The 17,957-nt window shown below is 34.3% G+C and overlaps 1 protein-coding gene and 1 pseudogene across 1 annotated transcript; both read right to left on the bottom strand.

Moving 5' to 3' along the window:
• Positions 1 to 435: 435 nt before the first annotated feature.
• Positions 436 to 4,664, bottom strand: LOC120172611 (annotated as a pseudogene).
• A 1,685-nt stretch (positions 4,665 to 6,349) lies between these two features.
• Positions 6,350 to 10,975, bottom strand: LOC120172605 (probable protein phosphatase 2C 44). Its single transcript, XM_039180025.1, has 5 exons — positions 10,627 to 10,975; positions 10,196 to 10,456; positions 9,830 to 10,106; positions 9,564 to 9,718; positions 6,350 to 6,813 (listed from the first exon to the last, which is right to left on the bottom strand). The coding sequence occupies exons 1-5, from the start codon at positions 10,696 to 10,698 to the stop codon at positions 6,676 to 6,678; spliced, it is 903 nt and encodes a 300-aa protein (XP_039035956.1). The 5' UTR covers positions 10,699 to 10,975; the 3' UTR covers positions 6,350 to 6,675.
• Positions 10,976 to 17,957: the final 6,982 nt, after the last annotated feature.

The raw sequence follows: 17,957 nt of genomic DNA, 5'->3' as shown, positions 1-17,957 counted from the left end.
ACATCACGACAGAACAAAACATGTGGAGATCAAAAGACACTTCATTGTAGAGAAAGTGAATGGTGGAACAGTGAAACTAAACTACTCTCTTCACAAAATCAACTAGCCTATGTATTGACCAAGGAACTTCCGAGGATTACTTTCGTTGAAATTATATTCAACTTGGGTCTTTACAATGTTTACTCCCCAGCTCGGTAGGGAGGGGGAGTAGTGTTTGATCAAACTCTAGTTCTCCTTTTTATCTCTAACTCTAATATCCTAATTTGTAGAGAAGATAGCTCCTAACTTATTTAGGTTTCTTATCTACTTGTATAAAAAAATCTATTGCGTCCTATTGTAAAACAGATTTTTTTTTATGAATAACAATTGCTTCCTTCCATCGTGAAAACCTTGGTTTACATTAAGAATTCTGTCTCTTGTTTTAAATAACACCTTAACTATAGTTAGCATATGAAAAAGGAAGGATATCAGAATGCTGAGATATGTGCAAAACATTCCTTCCTATTATTATTAGCTCAACCTCCAACTTTACCCCACAAATAAGTAGAAATTCCTTATTGTCTTTCAGTCATCTACTGCAACTGCTTCAAAGTATTAGGCCATAGAAGAAATCTTGATTGAACCCCAAGTCAAGGAATCCCAATCCCAGTAGAGCACTGGCCCATGATTCTTGAATAAGCCATGCACCTAGAAAAAACACATCAGAATCAATACATGAATCTATATGTACTTCGGAATCCACTTCTTTGAGAGGGTTTATGTTTCTCAAACAGTTTAAGGTGCATGCTAATCCCTTACCTTCCTTCTTTGCAGTTTCTTGTGATTTCATGAATGCCATCCCATGGTCCTTTTGTTTCAGGTCGTCTATGAACAATGCTCTTTGAGATTTCAGTCTCTCTTTTGTTGAAGATTGAGGAGAGGTATCCATGTCTTCGTTCCCACCGAGTTCTTGGACCGAAACACCAAAAACTTGTGAAATGCTGAAGGTATCATCAATGTCGAATGGCGAAAACCGGTGCCCGCCGATCTCGATCATGGAATGATCAGTGTCTTCTACAGCCTGAACCATTGGTGTTCCATACAATTCATCTTCATTACCGAAAATTTCCGATCCGTTGCAGCAAGAATCAGGTCGAGAAAGGCTGCCACAGCAGCCTTGACTGTCATCTACCGATGAGCTGTCAAGTGAATCCTTTTGGTCATCTGTTGTTGATTGAGGAGGAAAAATGAGACTAGAACTTGATTCCTCAGCAAACAAATCCTTTAATGTTGGTTTATCTTCTTCCTTTTGATCCAGATCAGCCTGCTTCTGCTTTTTGTTGCCATTCCTCTGCATTTTCTCTCCATTTGATCTCTGTTTATTCTCCAGGAGAGGAATATCTAAAACCCATTTATTCCTTGGGGCAGGTCCACTAATAGTAGGTTCATCCTTATGCAAGGTAAACCATTGATCAACCTTAGAAACTTTGGTAGAGTTGCATTTGTTTGATTTTATACTTCCTCTCTTCTCCATGTTCCTATGGTTTGATGTCATCTGTGACATGTTCCGATCTGGTAATATAACCGTTTTAATATCGCATTCCAATATGTCTTGACTGTATACCGTAGCATTATCTAACTCTACACCTGTTTTCTTGTTGAATTCCACTGCACATGTAGATCTTGAAATGCTATAGTCAGAGTTGCACTCTGAATTATTCTTCACCGGGAAACTCACTGATTCGGCTCGCTGAGATGTCGGTCTTCTTTTTCTTCTTGAATCCAGCGAAGTTTGACGTTCCATCCCGGTTTTCGTTCTACTGCAGATAGTTGATCTCATAAAACTTGGCATTTCTGATCTGACATTTCCTTTGATGCTCTTGGTAAACTCGAGCTCAGAAGGCGGCACGAGTTCGGTAGATAAATCAGAAGGCTCTACTTGATCTTCTAAAGGTAGACGTTTCCTTGTCACTTCTAATTTGCGGTTTGAAATTTGGAGCTTTCCTCTAATATGTTGACGTTCATCTTCAATCTCTTTAATCTTCTGCTGCAGATTCTGCATAGCAGCTTCCCTCTGGTTTTTCACTTCCTGATTTTTAATTGTTCAAAAGTGTTAAAGGCTTCCGTGCAGATATTTAAATTGTGGGATACTTGTTCATCACTTACATTGGACTCCTCGTGCCCCAATCGAACATTTTTCGCCCTTGATGCGAAATTTAATGAACAGATTGTTTCACAAAGATCTTCTTCTTTGGGACTGACATGTACAAGCATCAGTGTTTTCGAATCGTCACCTAAAGGTAACGAATGAGTCGAGAAAGTCCGGAAAAGAATATAATTCAGCTTAACTGTTGATGTTTCTTGACAATTAGGTGAATGAGAAATGGAATTTAGAGAAGAAGAATCATTAGTTTACCTAATGAATCTTTAAGCACTCTTGTCAGCTTGCTGTTCCTGTATGGAATGTGGCATTTACTCCTTTGGAGTGCATGAATTACGTCTCCAAGAGCCGAAAGAGACAGATTGATGGCTCTTCCTTCATCAAGTCTTCTTCCCCATGCCTTGGTCTTCACCACCCGTTCACTTCCTCCGAGATCAACTAACCAGATTTTATTCGTTTCTCGTCGTCTTTCGGGAGCGTCGAAGCAAGTAATCGAAATGCGAATCATGCTAACGGGAGCAACAACAAAGACAAATGGTCATCCACTCTGCTGTTCCTAGAATTAGTATAGATAAAAACTAGTATTTACCAGTGGGATCTGCTAGAAGTTGTGTTGGAATTTGTCGAAGCAGTCGAACGGAGTTGGCACCCGAATCTATACAGCTTCAAAGCCTGGTTGAAGTCGCTTACTTGGATGGAAACGAGGTTCTCGATTCTGATTCCTCCATTCGGATCGGTCTGAATTGAAAGGCTGCACACAAACATCGCTGCATCCAAATCAGCAGGCATTTGCACACAACTGTATTTTGCATAGTGATTACTGACCATGGTGGCAAAGGATCTGTCGACCTTGTAGCTTGCGGTACAAGTAAGTCCCTGAGTTTTCCTAGATAAATCTCAAGCATACTGAAAGTGATAAGGAAGGTATGGTTGCTATCCTCGGTTTGCTTGAACAAAGTCTCTATCGTCCGGGGCACTATGCCGGGAGATTCCAATGTACCTTCCTGTATGTTTGGGATATAATAGCATCAACCATTGTGGAATCAGAACTGTGGAAGTGAATGTGAGGTCTCCTACCATTGTGAAGGTTTTCCCGGTTCCGGTTTGGCCGTATGCAAAAATGCAGGCATTGTAACCATCGAGGACGGACTTGATGACCGGTTCAACTTCCGAGAAAACCCCATCTGAAAACTCAGAGGTCAAACACACAATGAATGCATGGGATCAATTGTGATTGTTTAAAAGAAGAGCAAGATGCAGAGGGTACCTTGGGATGATCCTTGGAACACTTTGTCGAAGGTGTAGCGTTTACTTTTGTTATTACCGAGCTCTAAAAGGAGGTTGCTTGTATCCAAAGCCACAACGGCACCGAATCCGAAGCCTAAACCGCCTATACTTTCTGCCAACGTCAATGGCCGCACTCGGCAGAAAACACGAATGTTCCCTGCAATATGCGATGGACCATACGATACATGAATTAACTTTGATTTTGATTTAATTATATTATAAAATAAATAATCCATTGATTAAATATTTTGATTATATTTTAAAATTAGAAATTAAATTAAATTGTTTTTTAATTGACCACAGTTATATAAGCAATTTAATAAGTTATAAAAAGAATACACTTGACTAACCTTTCATGTCCAACAAATCATGCAACAGCTGCCTCCTCTGTGTGTTCAGTTGTTTATGCACTGGGTTAAGGAAGCAACTTCTTCTGTTTAAGGGATCATCAAAAGACAATGGGATTAATGAAGCACTATATGAAAAGAAATTAAGTTAAATAAGTATTTAACTGTCGGTTAAAAATACAGGTTTGTAATGGTCTTTAACGGTTCATTTTTTCTGATTCCAACAGAAAGTCGTATATGATTATTCAGTGAAAGAGAGAAAGAAAATAACTAGTGTGAAGGATACGACGAACAATGAGATAAATTTAAAAAGAGTTTCTTTTGGCATTGTATGGTGATTTAGATAAAGGCCCCTAATGTTAATGTCAGGCATAGTATGATGATATCTATTAATAGGTTAGTAAGATAATAAATAGGATTCTCAGATAATACATTTAACCTTTAGATCACATGAAATTTATCAATGATCGTGTCAAAAGATTGTAGTTGATTTCTGAATATAGTACTCTAAAAACATCGAGATTCAATAAACAGAAGAATAATGAGGGATAATAACTTGGAAGAGGAACAACAAAATTAAACGGATACACTATTGGTAGATAAGAATAGAGAGAACCTTTTATCTTGGAGAATTCTTCTGCAGCATCTCCATCTTCGTTTGGCAAACTTTTTATTATCTGGCAAACGGACTTTACCCAAGCAGAATTTATAGGCGACTTAAATCCCAGTAAGGAATGAATTGTTTCCCCAAGATCCCGAATCGATTTCTTCGAATCCATGGCCTAATGATTCCAGAGAATCAGTGAAAAGAAGATGAACATAAATGGATCAGAACGAGTTAAAAAGTGTATCAACTCACTGGCATGCTTGAGATTTTGAAACTCCTCTATGATAAAAAAAGAAGTGCAATTCCTTCGAATATATTATACAGATAGTAATGAGTCAAAATTAAAGGACCTACCTTCATCTGCATGAAGTGGATGTAAGCTGCAGGAGGGTCCCCAGGAGAATGATTCATTATTCAAGGCTTCTCATTGATGATTACATTTATGTATATAATAAATAATAACAGTCCAATGGTTGGAGTAAAAGGCTCCTCAAAAGGTAATAACGTGCATAGGAGGCCAATTTTAGGCACCACACCATTGATGTACTCACCAACCTTCGATTCCAATAGGTAGAGACCGAGATATGATTTTATGTCGAGGATAGATTTATAAGATTTTTGTCGATGAAATTATAAAATTTTAAGGATCTAAAATAGATTTTCAATAAAAAATTATTTGAATTATATGATAATTTAAGATTTTTCAACCCGTCATCCCCTCGGTCTATCCCTACCCATGGAAATAGGGTTGTAAGCCAAGCCAAGTCAAATAACTTATTTCGATCATTAAGAATTCGAGTCAAATCTATTCAAATAGAACGTTGACCAAATTTTGAGTAAATCAAACTTGAGTGACTTATAATCTGACCCATCTTATTTGCGATCCTAATAGGGAGTAGGAACTGGTCGAATTCAAATCCTGGGATGGGTTCTTTCATTGATTTGATGCGATGGTGTGTATGTGTGCAGATTACGGCAGCATAGACCAATGAAAGGAAGTGGAAAATTCTGTTCCAACTTACGATAACGACTCGAACAACAAGAAATTAAGGAAAGAAAACAAGAATTAATTGTTATTGGGATTCACTAAACTCAAAGCCACCTCCATTAAAGCTTTAGGCTTGTACTATTTGGATGTGAAGGGTTGGAGTATATTTCTTGAGAACAGGACAACCCCCGACCGTACACACTGCCCATTGGACGCCACAATTATAGTTTAGGGTTCCCAAAAACAGTGAAATGGCTATCCGGATGTAGCACGACACCTCATGATTTAAAACTAGTGTTTTGGTAGATTAATTTCTACTCATAAATCTTGTGCCACTTGTTTCAAGATTATACTATCTCAAAAGTTGTATAAGTATAAAATTATCAACTTACTGAGAAGTATCAGTGGTAAAAAAAAAAGAGTTGTTTTCTCTTGATGTTATGTGTTTGAATAAGTGCATTTGCAATCAAATTGTAAAACCTAAGGAGATTAAGAACTCGTAACCTAATTTCATCAATTTTGAACAAATGATAAACAAATATATTGGCAAACTCAAGACGAACATATTAGTGAACACATAAACGAACATATTAGTGAACATATAAACCAACGTGATCAAAAACGCTAAACGAACCAAACACTATTAAAAAATTAAAGAAATGTGAATCAAATATGAACATATTCAAAAATAATCAAACGAACACGAACATAATATTATTCATTCAAATCGGATTCATTTACACTCCTATGTGTAAAGTTGTGCGAGCACCACACGTCTCTGCTCGTTTTCTGTAAAAACCTAATCACATTCTTGTCTTTAGGGGAAAATAGAAAAAAGCTCTTGTCAAGGAGTTCAAGTGCAGTATACGGGTAAAAGTTGGACACAAAATACCTAAGTTATACGGTCTGGTATTGTAAAACATGTAATGGAATGGAGTGTAAGTAAATATATATGTATCCACACACAGTGAACATGCAGCTGATTAGAATCAATCTCTGTTGAATCTTTCACTTTTCAATCACATTCACCAGTCTGTATTATCGTATAACTATACTTATGGCAGCAGTGCCAATCCGAACGCCGACACATTAAGTCCATATATGCAAACTTGTTCATGTTCGTAATCAAGGATTAAGGAGGAAGCCTTCCAGGAACAAAAAAAATGCATCACACTTCTATCTCAACTAATAGCTTACACATCATCACTGTCCCTACAAAGAAACCTCCAACCTCTCCCCAACTCGAAAGAGTTCCCCTGTGTACTATGCCTTCCGAGACCAAACCGAACGGAAAATGCCGACCGCATTAGCCGAATCGAATTACTATGCATGATATATCGTCTTTGCTTTTTCTTGCTAATGCTTCAGTTGTTAATCGTTTCGCTGCCACCTGCGGGTCCTTCATGGATTTCACCAAGTTTACTGCCTCTTCATTCTTCATTACCTGCCAAACGAATCAAACAAGTTATTTTGGCTGTTTAAAAACATAAAACCAAAGGAACCCTACGCCATTTCCATTAATGATAATGCATAACATTTATCATTTCCTGCTCAAATTTATCTTTACCACCAATTTTAGCAAAACAGATAGCAAACACCACCAAAGGGCTTTGTTCTTTGTTATACATGAATTTCCCTAAAACCATGAATTCTAAAGTTATAGATTAATGGATTTACCAATAACTACAGACTTGTAAACCTAGCACCTTTGTACACAAGAACGACCTAATTTGTTCCGACCTATTGTGATTTGTTGATGGGAGAAATGGGGTTGTGGTGGTTCGACGGTTTGCCGTTTGGACGAAAAGTCCCAGAGAATAGATGAGCTAAAGAAAATGTTGAATAGTTGTCAGAAAGAGAGAGGGAGAGAGAGTCCCCTTCTTCAGCCTTGCATTGTCCTTTATATACAACCCACATGGTGATTTACATACATGTCCTTAGAGCTAGTGTCAGGTCTATAGTAATGTTGGCTATTTGTAGGTCGGCGGGATAAATAGATTTGGCTGTCAGGTAGTAGATTTAGCAGGTTGATCGCGTGAGGCTGTCAGTGGTGTTATGTCAAGGGATTGTAGCTGGCCAGAGGATATGAAACTCTGGAGGCTTCGAGATTCAATAGGCGGAGGAATGGCCATGGATATGAGGTTTACGATGGAGGTCCGGAGGAGGTAAAACATGATTAATAGTTCAGCTCATCAAAGGGAGACAAAAACCTTATGACTAGTTAGAGAAACCTAAATCTATCTTTAAGGTTTTCGATAGAATTTTGCTTAGGGTTCATTAGTATATACATCCCCTTCAAATAAAGATTGATCTTATTACATAACTAGATAACCTATTCTAGAAACGAAATGAATCAATTGAAATAAAAACACAACCAGGAAACTTAAGGAAAGTAATAAAATCACAATCAAGGCCTTAATTAGAGAATAGAAAGTAATGGCCTTTCCTAACATAGCTTCAGTCCATCCATGGCATTACTCCTCTCCCGGAGAAAAATTGCCCTTAACCTTGACGCTAGGATACACTAGGCAAAAGGTAGCTTCCTTGAGTGATTGGAATTTGCTCAATGTTCACACATCCGTCAATTATCATCATCATCGAATCAAAGGCTATTTTAATAAACATTGCAACACCATTTTCCTTCTCTTTACTAAAAGTCAAAATCAATAGAGGTGTGTATCTCCACAAATTTTCACAACAGAAGAACTAACAATCAAGTGTCCGTCCCTAATATCTGTTTCACTAAGTAATCCAACAAGTTTAAATCCATTAAAATTTTCCAATGTAGAGTTGGAGGTTTTTTGTATCAGATTGAAATAAGAGGATCAGTTGTTGGATATGAGTTCAAAAGGGGTTAATGAAAAAGACAATCGAGTGAAGTTGGCTGTAACTGCCATGGTTTTTCTCGAGATGAGTTTAGGAGGGTATGAAGCATGGGATAAGGAAGAGATCGATAGAAGCTGCCATGATTTGGTTTTGTTCAATTAGAGAGCCTACATTATTATCAACCTCGGAATTACTAAATTGTTTACAACAATATGTTATTCATTCCCTCAAGCATTTTATCGAACAATTGTGTTTTATTCTCAATAATCTCATCATTATGCTGCAAATTACAATCTATGTTTTATCTTAGTCCATATACACTCAAGCTCCTACGTATTTCCGCTCGCAACTTTGTCGAACACTGTTCTGTAATTGCCAAGGATTGTAGGCTTTTGATACCAAAATCATTTTGCTAAGAAACTAGTTTGAACTTGTTTATTCAACAATGATCAGACACGACAAATAAAAATTAGAAAGCAGGAAAGCAAATTTTTCTTACTTCAACCAAACAAATTGTATATGCAGCAGCCATATTAATTTCTGAAAGAGTGAAGCAATAATTCTTCCAAGTTCCAACAGGAAATAAACAAGATATCTCTTATCAATTAGGCCCCAGTCAAATTATGAGTTCTTAAAGATTTAATAAATGGAGCCTAATCTATTCAACAACGGAGATTGAGTTGGCCCAATCTCATATTGTTGATGCAATTAACTTGCTTGGAGTAGGTTGGTCATTCAATTTTCCATAGATAAACTAGTAATTAGCATTCAAAATGAAAATGTTCTTTTGCTTTTAGAATTTCTATATCTCCCTCCATCGCTTCCACAATGTTTAAAGAGAAAGAGATCAGCCAAATAAGAATTCCAGAAATGTGTTTTAGTATTAGTGAAGTGTAACAACAAAGGTGATACAAATCTCTGCTCTTTTCAAAGCCTAACAACTACTTTGAGGTAAAAACTGTAATTTTTATCATTCAATATGTAGGTTCCTTTAAAGGACAACACTTCATGGGAAAGCGTTATCTAAAAACAAGGCTTGAACCATATTTCTAACTCAATTTCTTACACGGTTACATTTTAAGTTATAGTTCGTAGGCACTTATGCTATTCTATTTCGTAAAAACTAATGTTATTCTTCTCTGGTTCTTTTATTTGTTTAACTACTTTCCCTTTTTTTCAGGTGAATCAGGCTACAGTCTACCACCCCCCAATTCTTGCATAGTTTTTATTTAGTATACAGCTTAACATTCATGAAATTTCCTTACCTTGGGTGCTTCATGCACCACGAAACCAGAGATGCAGAATGGAGATCAAAGAAACATACTAAAGTGGCAAGTGCTATAAATAATGACATATTTAACAACTGACCTTCCACAAACCATCACTAGCCAGTATTACAAAGTCGATTGTGGAGTCTATGGGGACATGTCTGATATCAGGTTCTGAGCTTAAATGAGCTTTAAGGCTCTGATCTCCAAAAGCCCGTGCTACAGCAAGTTGACCATTAACCCTAGGCACATCTCCTGAAATGAATTCACATTTCCCCATCTGTCAGTACATCAATGTGGCATAATTGGTTCGGATTGACCCTCGTGCAGAGAGAGATAAAAGGTAAATTATAACAAGCATATTACCAGGAAGTGTAGTCACAAAGCCACCCTGATTCTCTATCCTTCTTCGTTCAGTATGCGGCTCATGGTCGACCGTAATTTGATTGGCAGATCCCCTCTCACACACAACAGCTCTAGAGTCACCAATGTTTGCTACCCATAAATCTTTGCCATCAATGACAATTGCAGTTACAGCGGTGGAGCCTCCGGGTCCTAATTGCATACAGTTATCCAATATAAGCTTATCCGTGGAGGAGTATGCATTCCGTATCGCAGCCTCGGGGTCTCTCCAGAAATTCGGCTGTACCATCATATTTACGCCAAGTATAACATAACAAGCAAATCAAATTTGGAACACAAGAGATGTAATGGGAAGAAGAAGAAAAATACCTCTTCGAGTATGTTATTGAAAAGGTTGTCTTTCAAAAAAGTAGGCACACGATCCCCCAAGTGACCATCAAAGATTGCAAACAATCCAAGGGTATGATTCCTCTTTTTCCTGTACTCAGCAACATGGTAATCTTCCATATTATGGCCTGATTGACCTTCCACTAAGTGGAAACCATGGGAGACTTTGTAACTTGATGACTTGATTTTCCCTTTTCCCCCTTTCCCCTTGTCCGATGAGGAAGATTTCAGGCAAGCAACATTCTGCAACCCAAACACAAATTCAGAGGGCTACAAACTAGCTCATGTATTGATGTAATATTTCAACTTCATACATATACATATACACAAACCCAAACCTATATTTCTAGGTATAACTCGAAACTCAATCCAAGTAATTGAATAAAACCAAAAGCAAGATAGAAAAGGGTTACCTTGATTTTTTTCAAAAAGCCATCTTCTTTAACAGGGCGAGAGGCACCTGCAACAGATGAATGTTTGCTCATGTTTTCAACTTCAACATATAATAAAAAAAAAACCAAGTGGCTTCCTTCCCTTTGCTAGATAATCGATATACTGCTGTATTTGATCAAATTGGCCAAAACCCAGAATCAAAAAAGAATCAGATGAAAAGGGTATTATTTACTTTCAGTTTAGGTGTGAATACATAGCCCCAAAACTATCAAACACGGTAGTTCCCAGCGGCAATAAAATTAGGACCAGAAAAATATTATGTATTGGAGAAGAGAGAAAGGTTGGTTTTTGGTTGACCATTAGCAAGGATGAGAACAAAGACCAACTGGGTTCTTAAATGCTGTGATTGGTGTTTTGGATATTGACGTTGAAAATCAACTTTGACCCCATAATGAGATTTTATAATCAGTGGAGGCTGTTCTTAAAGTTTTAATTTTTGAGGATTCCGAGTATGATAAATTTGGTGCAATCTTTTTTCTTGTTAAATTGCTTGCAAAGATGACGTCAAAGGGTAGGTCCCTATTGCCTTTCTTCCTTTGAAACTTCCGTCGACTGCCACTTTCCTTCCCAAATCTTTTTCGACCCCTTGGAAAATATACATGGAGCGGGACTAATTAATGGGCTGTGATTCTTTTTTAGATATGATAACATGTATCTAATTTATTAATTAATTAATTTAAAATAAATAGTATAGAAGTAAGGATAATCGATGGAGGTACAAATTTTAGTATTGTTGTCGATCGTCGGTATTTTTATTATCTTTTTCTTTTTCATATTGTATCTTTATTTTATTTTTTTAATAAATATGCTTGTGTTGTATATTTTCATCATCGTGTATTACACATTTTTTTCTTCATGTTTTTTAATTCTTTGATCTTTTTTCATTTATCTTTTTTTAAGCGTTGATTTGATATCGTCACGACTGATCAAGATGATGATTATCTGATATCTTGTTGATATTCTCTGCTTTGGACCCTTAGATTGGATTTGGATACCCGATTTACATTCGTTGATAGTTTTTCACGTCGCTCGAGTATGATTTGTTGTTTGTTAGTGGTCTTTCAATAGCTTGATCTCTTTTTGTGGTTCGTTTGTCTATACGATCAGATCTATTTATATCTATCTTTGTTCGAGTTTCATGGTTAGATTTAATATTTCTTTGTATGGTCCTTATATGATCTTAAGTTGCTAGTTTTATTTTAATGATTAGGAAAATTTCCTAATTAATTTCCTATTTCGAATAGAATTAGTTATTTCTATAAAAACAAAGTAAGGATTATCTTTTTAATAGTGATATATCTAAAAATATATTTTAGTGGACACATGTATATTATTAATAGAAATTTTTAGTATGAGGTAAACAAAAATATTCATAGTGGACATCTTTTAGTAAAATGGACAACTAACATAAAGAAATCCATATTTTGAGGTGGACACATACCTACCTTAGAGAATATATATATATATACTTCTCTCTACTACTGCTCTTAACCTTGTTTGTTTCACGCACAAATATTAAGATTTAAATTTATGATTTTATTTAAGGAATTTAATATCTCATTCTACTATAATAATTAATTATCGATAGTATTAAACTATGATTTTTCATCTATTTCTTTCTACCCAATGCTATCCATTTACCAAAATTTAATACTTATATTTTATGAAAAATGATTAAAATGGATACCATTGGTATTGTTATCGTTATTGTCATTGGATCATTTATTCGAAAATTAATAGTTTAACCTATTTTATGAGTGATTAGTATGAATTAAATAAGAGATTGGTTTTAAATTCATTCACTTGTACTTAAATTGTTAATTTTACTGTTGTTCTCATATTTTACTTTAAAAAAAATCTCTTTTTGTCATGTTTATAAAAATTCGTTTGCAGGTAACGTTAATAGTACAAACTATGAAAACATAAAAAAATGTTTTCAATATTTTCATTGAAGTTATTTTGAAATTTTGAAGGAAAAAAAAATGGTATCTAAGACTCTCAAATTTTTGAAAAAATAATTAATTCGGTCCTTAATTTTTCTACACTCGTTATAGTCCTTAAACTGAACTTTTTAATAATTTAACTTTATAATATTTTTATATTTATTGTATTGAATATCTTAATAGTTGTTTATATTTTATATTTAAATAATTTGTTATTTTTCTAAAAAATTAAATAAGCTCTCAAACTTTTTTGAAAAATCAATTATGCCTCAAATTTAGCCAAAAAAACAATTAAGTTCATGTACCATAACATCGTCCATCGTGTAATACCGCAACGGTATTGTGAACTATCACATCAACGTTTTAGAATGACATGTAAGGTTCATGAACTGTCATGTAAGCATCATGACAATCAACATTTAAATCCATCGGTCGAAGGGTTAAATTGACTTTTTTTCTTAATTTAAGGGTCATATTGAATGCAAAAAAGTTTAAGGACTACATTGCCCCCTTTGCCAAAAAGAAAAAAGTTTGAGGGTCTCAATTACAACTAAAGTTATTTTTTTAGTTTAATGATACTTTTGTATATTATTGCTTACAACATTTTTTGTGTATTTTTTTTTAAATTTAATTGATGCCCAATATACATTTACGTTATATTCTTATTATAATCTAAAATTATTTTTGTTATGAAATTTCTTATCAACTTTATTATTTTATATTTGCATATAATTTTATTATTAAATAACTATTTGTTCATTTTTATTTTTAAAATTTAGATACCTAATACATTTTCACTATTTTTATTTCTAAATTTAAGTTTTCATTTATATTAATCAAACATGTTTTCTAATTTTTAAAAAGTAAAAATGAAAGCTATTTTCTGAAAATAAAAAAAAATTTAAAAAAATATATTTTATAGAACTAAATGAACTCTTACATTGTGTGGGAAAAATCGAAAAACTTTTAGGGGGCGTTTGTTTCACTAAAGGTAAAATTAACTTTGGGAATAATATTACTGAAACGTAACATCAATGTTATTAAAATCAGACCGGACCGACCGGTTCGACCGGTTGAACCAGTGGCCTGTCCGGTCCAGTTAACTCCCAAAACCAGATTAGCACAGAACCGGTAAAGAACCGAAAGAACCGGCTGAAAACCGGGAAAATCAGGGTGAACCGGCTGAAAACCAGCAAAACCGGTTTGAACCGCCGGTTCACTTTTTTTCTTTTTTTAAAAAAAATAAACCAAACAACGTCATTTGTTCAACGAGCCGAGTCAAATTCGAGTATTGCTGAGCTCGACTCGAACTCGAAAGCTTTAAAAGTAAGCTCAACTCGACTAAAAAACTCACAAGCTAAAAATTATCAACTCGAAATATAATATTAAAACTTGAAATCGAAAAGGCTCGAACTTAAAAAAAAATTAGAAGTTCGATTGAAGCCTAAAATTTGAGCTCAATTGAAGCCTAAAATTTGAGCTCAATTGAAGCGACAAAATAGTTCGCTTTGTGCTCACCAAAAGGCTCCATGATTTTGAATGTCAAATTACCTCTATTATTTATAGAAGTAAGTTGTGATGTTCTTCTATGTTTCTTAACCATGTGGGATTGTTTTGTTCTCATATTTTCACTCTTTAAACTTTTGGGATACTCTTCTATGTTTCTTAGCCATGTGAGATTGTTTTTTTTAAAACAATTAAACCAAATGACATCATTTGTTATGATTTTTTTAAACCCCAATTTTATTTTTTTGATTATAGTTATATAATTATATTTATTATTTAATATATTTTATCTTAAATATTATGTTGTAGTTGATTTGAATCATTTTGTTTCACTTGATTTTATAGTTTTTCATTTATACATGTTATGACTTGTGATATTTTTATACCTTTTAATATTGTAAACTTAAAAAAAGTGTTACATATATATTAATATTGCTTTGAATATTATGTAAAATTAAAAAATATATTATTTTATATAAAATCCGGTTCAACCGCGATTGAACCCGGTTGAACCAGTGAACCAGTACCTTCACCGGTTCAATGTCCAGTCCGATTTTGAAAACATTGCGTAACATTACTGCATGAATGTTGTATTGCCTTTTATGGTTTGTTTAAGAGGAATATAAAATTATATGGTTTGTTTAAGAGGAATATAAAATTATAGTGTTTGGTTAGAGGAATATAAGATTACTTGAATGCATATTTTACTTAATTATCCTTGTTATATATGTTTTTTAAAAGTTAAACTTTAATATTAAATTATAAATATTTGAATGAAAATGTATAGAAATATTTTAATCGTTATACTTTCTATCTTCTTAGAAAAAATACATTTCATATATAATTAGTATATTAAACTTATATTTTTAAATAACTTTCATAAGTATCATATTTATTTATATAAACTATAATATAATATGAAAAAAATAATATTATGGTCTCGGGTAGACAAAAATTATTTTTCAATATATAAGATCTATTTTTAATAACTTAAAATTAGATATTATTTTAAATAATTATAGTTTTACAATAATATATTTTTACCCCATAACATTACAAATGATCAATATATTAAATATTAAAATATAAAATAATTTCATATATTCAAATTTATTAATATTTTACTAAATTGAACTATTTGTATATTATTATTATGTTTATAATTTTGAATAAAGTATAAAAAATAAGAATCGAGAAGGACCATCATAAAAAAGATTCATTAGTCTAGTGTTATTATTATCCAAAATGATGAAATTTTTTTAATACCTAAGAGTTTGGAGGTAATAAAATGAGAAAATCGTCTCAGTGACCAAAAATGCCTTATAATATACGATTTTAACCAATTTTTTGGATTTGCCAAAATGACCAACAAAATCGCAATGCGATCTCTAATTCGCAACGCGATTTTCAGTATCGCAAATTCGCGTTGCATTTCGCGTTGCGATAGTTGAAAATCGCGTTGCGATAGTCTATAGTAAATTCAAAAAAGATTTTGTTTCTTAAGAATTTTCTCTAAAAAGATAGTATCCGCGCGGACGTGTCGAAGACACGTATTACCACGACCACGACCACGACCACGACCACGACCACGACCACGACCACGACCACGACCACGACCCGACCACGACCACGACCCGACCACGACCACGACCCGACCACGACCACGACCACGACCACGACCACGACCCGACCCGACCCGACCCGACCCGAGACGAGACGGCGGCGGCGGCGCGCGAGAGTCCCCCTTGTTCTCTTTCACTCAACAAGAAAATGGGAAATCCAAGCCTTAAATACACTTCCCAATAGTGTTTCCAATACTATGTGGGATTGAGCATTACTCAACACTTCAAAGAAAATATAGCAATTTTTGTAACATGTTTCCCACTTAATCCACATATCTAAAACATTTTATCATTTTATCAAGAGAATTAAAAGAGTTGTAGATATCTACATTTCAATTCAAACTTATACATATAGTTTTAATATGATAAAATGTTTTAATATTTTTATATATGGATTAAGTAGGAAACATGCTACAAAAATTACTATATTTTCTTTGAAGTGTTGAGTAATGCTCAATCCCACATAGTATTGGAAACACTATATGGAAGTGTATTTAAGGCTTGGATTTCCCATTTCCTTGTTGAGTGAAAGAGAACAAGGGGGACTCTCGCGCGCCGCCGCCGTCGCCGTCTCGTGGTCGTGGTCGTGGTCGTGGTCGTGGTCGTGGTCGTGGTCGTGGTAATACGTGTCTTCGACACGTCCGCGCGGATACTATCTTTTTAGAGAAAATTATCGCAACGACACTGTAGACTATCGCAACGCGAAATGGAAAATCGCAACGACACTGTACACTATCGCAACGCGAAATGGATAATCGCAACGCGATTTTCAACTATCGCAACGCGAAATGGAAAATCGCAACGACACTGTAGACTATCGCAACGCGAAAAGGAAAATCGTAACGCGATTTTCAACTATCGCAACGCGAAATAGAAAATCGCAATGCGATTTTCAACTATCGCAACGCGAATTTGCAATATTGGATATCGCGTTGCGAATTAGAGATCGCATTGCGATTTTGTTGGTCATTTTGGCAAATCCAAAAAAAATTGGTTAAAATCGTATATTATAAGATATTTTTGGTCACTGAGGCGATTTTCTCTAATAAAATTACCATCATTTTAACTAAAAAAATGCTACTATTGGGGAAAATATTATTTCTTGATACTAATCTTTTTTCGTGAACCAAACGTAAGAATACAATTCCGAAAAAAAATTATTCCCCTCAATAATGATTTTTTCTGCCAACCACCTTAAGGAGGATTTAAGTATAGCCTTGTTCCCTGCTCTCATTAAATAGTGGGGTTAAGGCTCATTGCATGGCTAGGGGTACTTATCGAGCGAGTCGATCGCGAGTTGGGCAATGCTCGACTTGTGCTCGTTAAAAATGTTGTTTTTCGACTCGACTCGTTGCTCATTAAAATTTTGATTGACTCGTGCTCGTTAAAAAATTTTGTTGCTCAACTCATCGCTCGTTAAGCTCATTGAACTCTTGCTCGCCTCGTTGCCTGTTAAGTTCACCAAATTTTTATTTTATTTTTTAACTATAAGTAAAATCTACTAATACTATATAGAACTTAATATAAACACAAATTAATAAATTTAACCAAAAAATTATCAAAAGAGTGTATGCAATAAATTGAAAATCTAAATACGAAAATAATAATCTATAAATTTATTAAAATAATAATTAGAGTTTGATTTTTTGGTATAGTAAAATAGTGATTATTAATTAATAATTTAGTATTTTTAATTATTTATTAGAAAATTAATAGATTAGCAATTTATCAACTTGTATATTATTATTTGTAAATTAGTAATATTATAATGAAATGTTTTTTAATATAACTACTAAAAAGTTATAAAAAAATTAACGAGTTGCTCATGAACTTATCAAGTCGAGTTGGACTTTGCTCGACTTAGCTCGTTAAGGTTTCAAGTCGAGCTCGAGTTCGAGTTCAAATCGAGTAACCCGATTCGAGCTTTTACCGAATTTTGACTAAGTCAAATTCAAATTACCCACAAACTGTTCAACTCAATAAGCACCCCTATACATGGATATGTCGCTACTATCATTACTCATCCTATTTAATTTTTTATAATACATGTCTTCAACACTTATCATATTTATCTCTTTTTTAAGATTTATTTTTTTTTAAAATCTAAAAATTTGTAAAGAATGAAAAAATCTTCCAAAAAATTATAAAATATTTGAGTTTGAACATTGCAGATAAGGTTGACTCTAAAGGGAGCATCCTGAGCAACCGCTCAAGGCCCTC

The sequence above is a fragment of the Hibiscus syriacus genome, unplaced genomic scaffold (assembly GCF_006381635.1).
Source record: "Hibiscus syriacus cultivar Baekdansim isolate YM2019G1 unplaced genomic scaffold, ASM638163v2 tig00111873_pilon, whole genome shotgun sequence".
Taxonomy (NCBI): Eukaryota; Viridiplantae; Streptophyta; class Magnoliopsida; order Malvales; family Malvaceae; genus Hibiscus; species Hibiscus syriacus.
This window is presented reverse-complemented; position numbering and strand designations above follow the sequence as displayed.

Coding starts and splice junctions, on each gene's coding strand:
- LOC120172605 (XM_039180025.1), bottom strand. CDS start 10,698: ATGAGCAAACATTCATCTGTTGCAGGTGCCTCTCGCCCTGTTAAAGAA. Junction 10,457..10,626: donor GCTTTTTGAAAAAAATCAAG/GTAACCCTTTTC, acceptor TTTGGGTTGCAG/AATGTTGCTTGCCTGAAATC. Junction 9,719..9,829: donor CTTTGTGACTACACTTCCTG/GTAATATGCTTG, acceptor AATTCATTTCAG/GAGATGTGCCTAGGGTTAAT.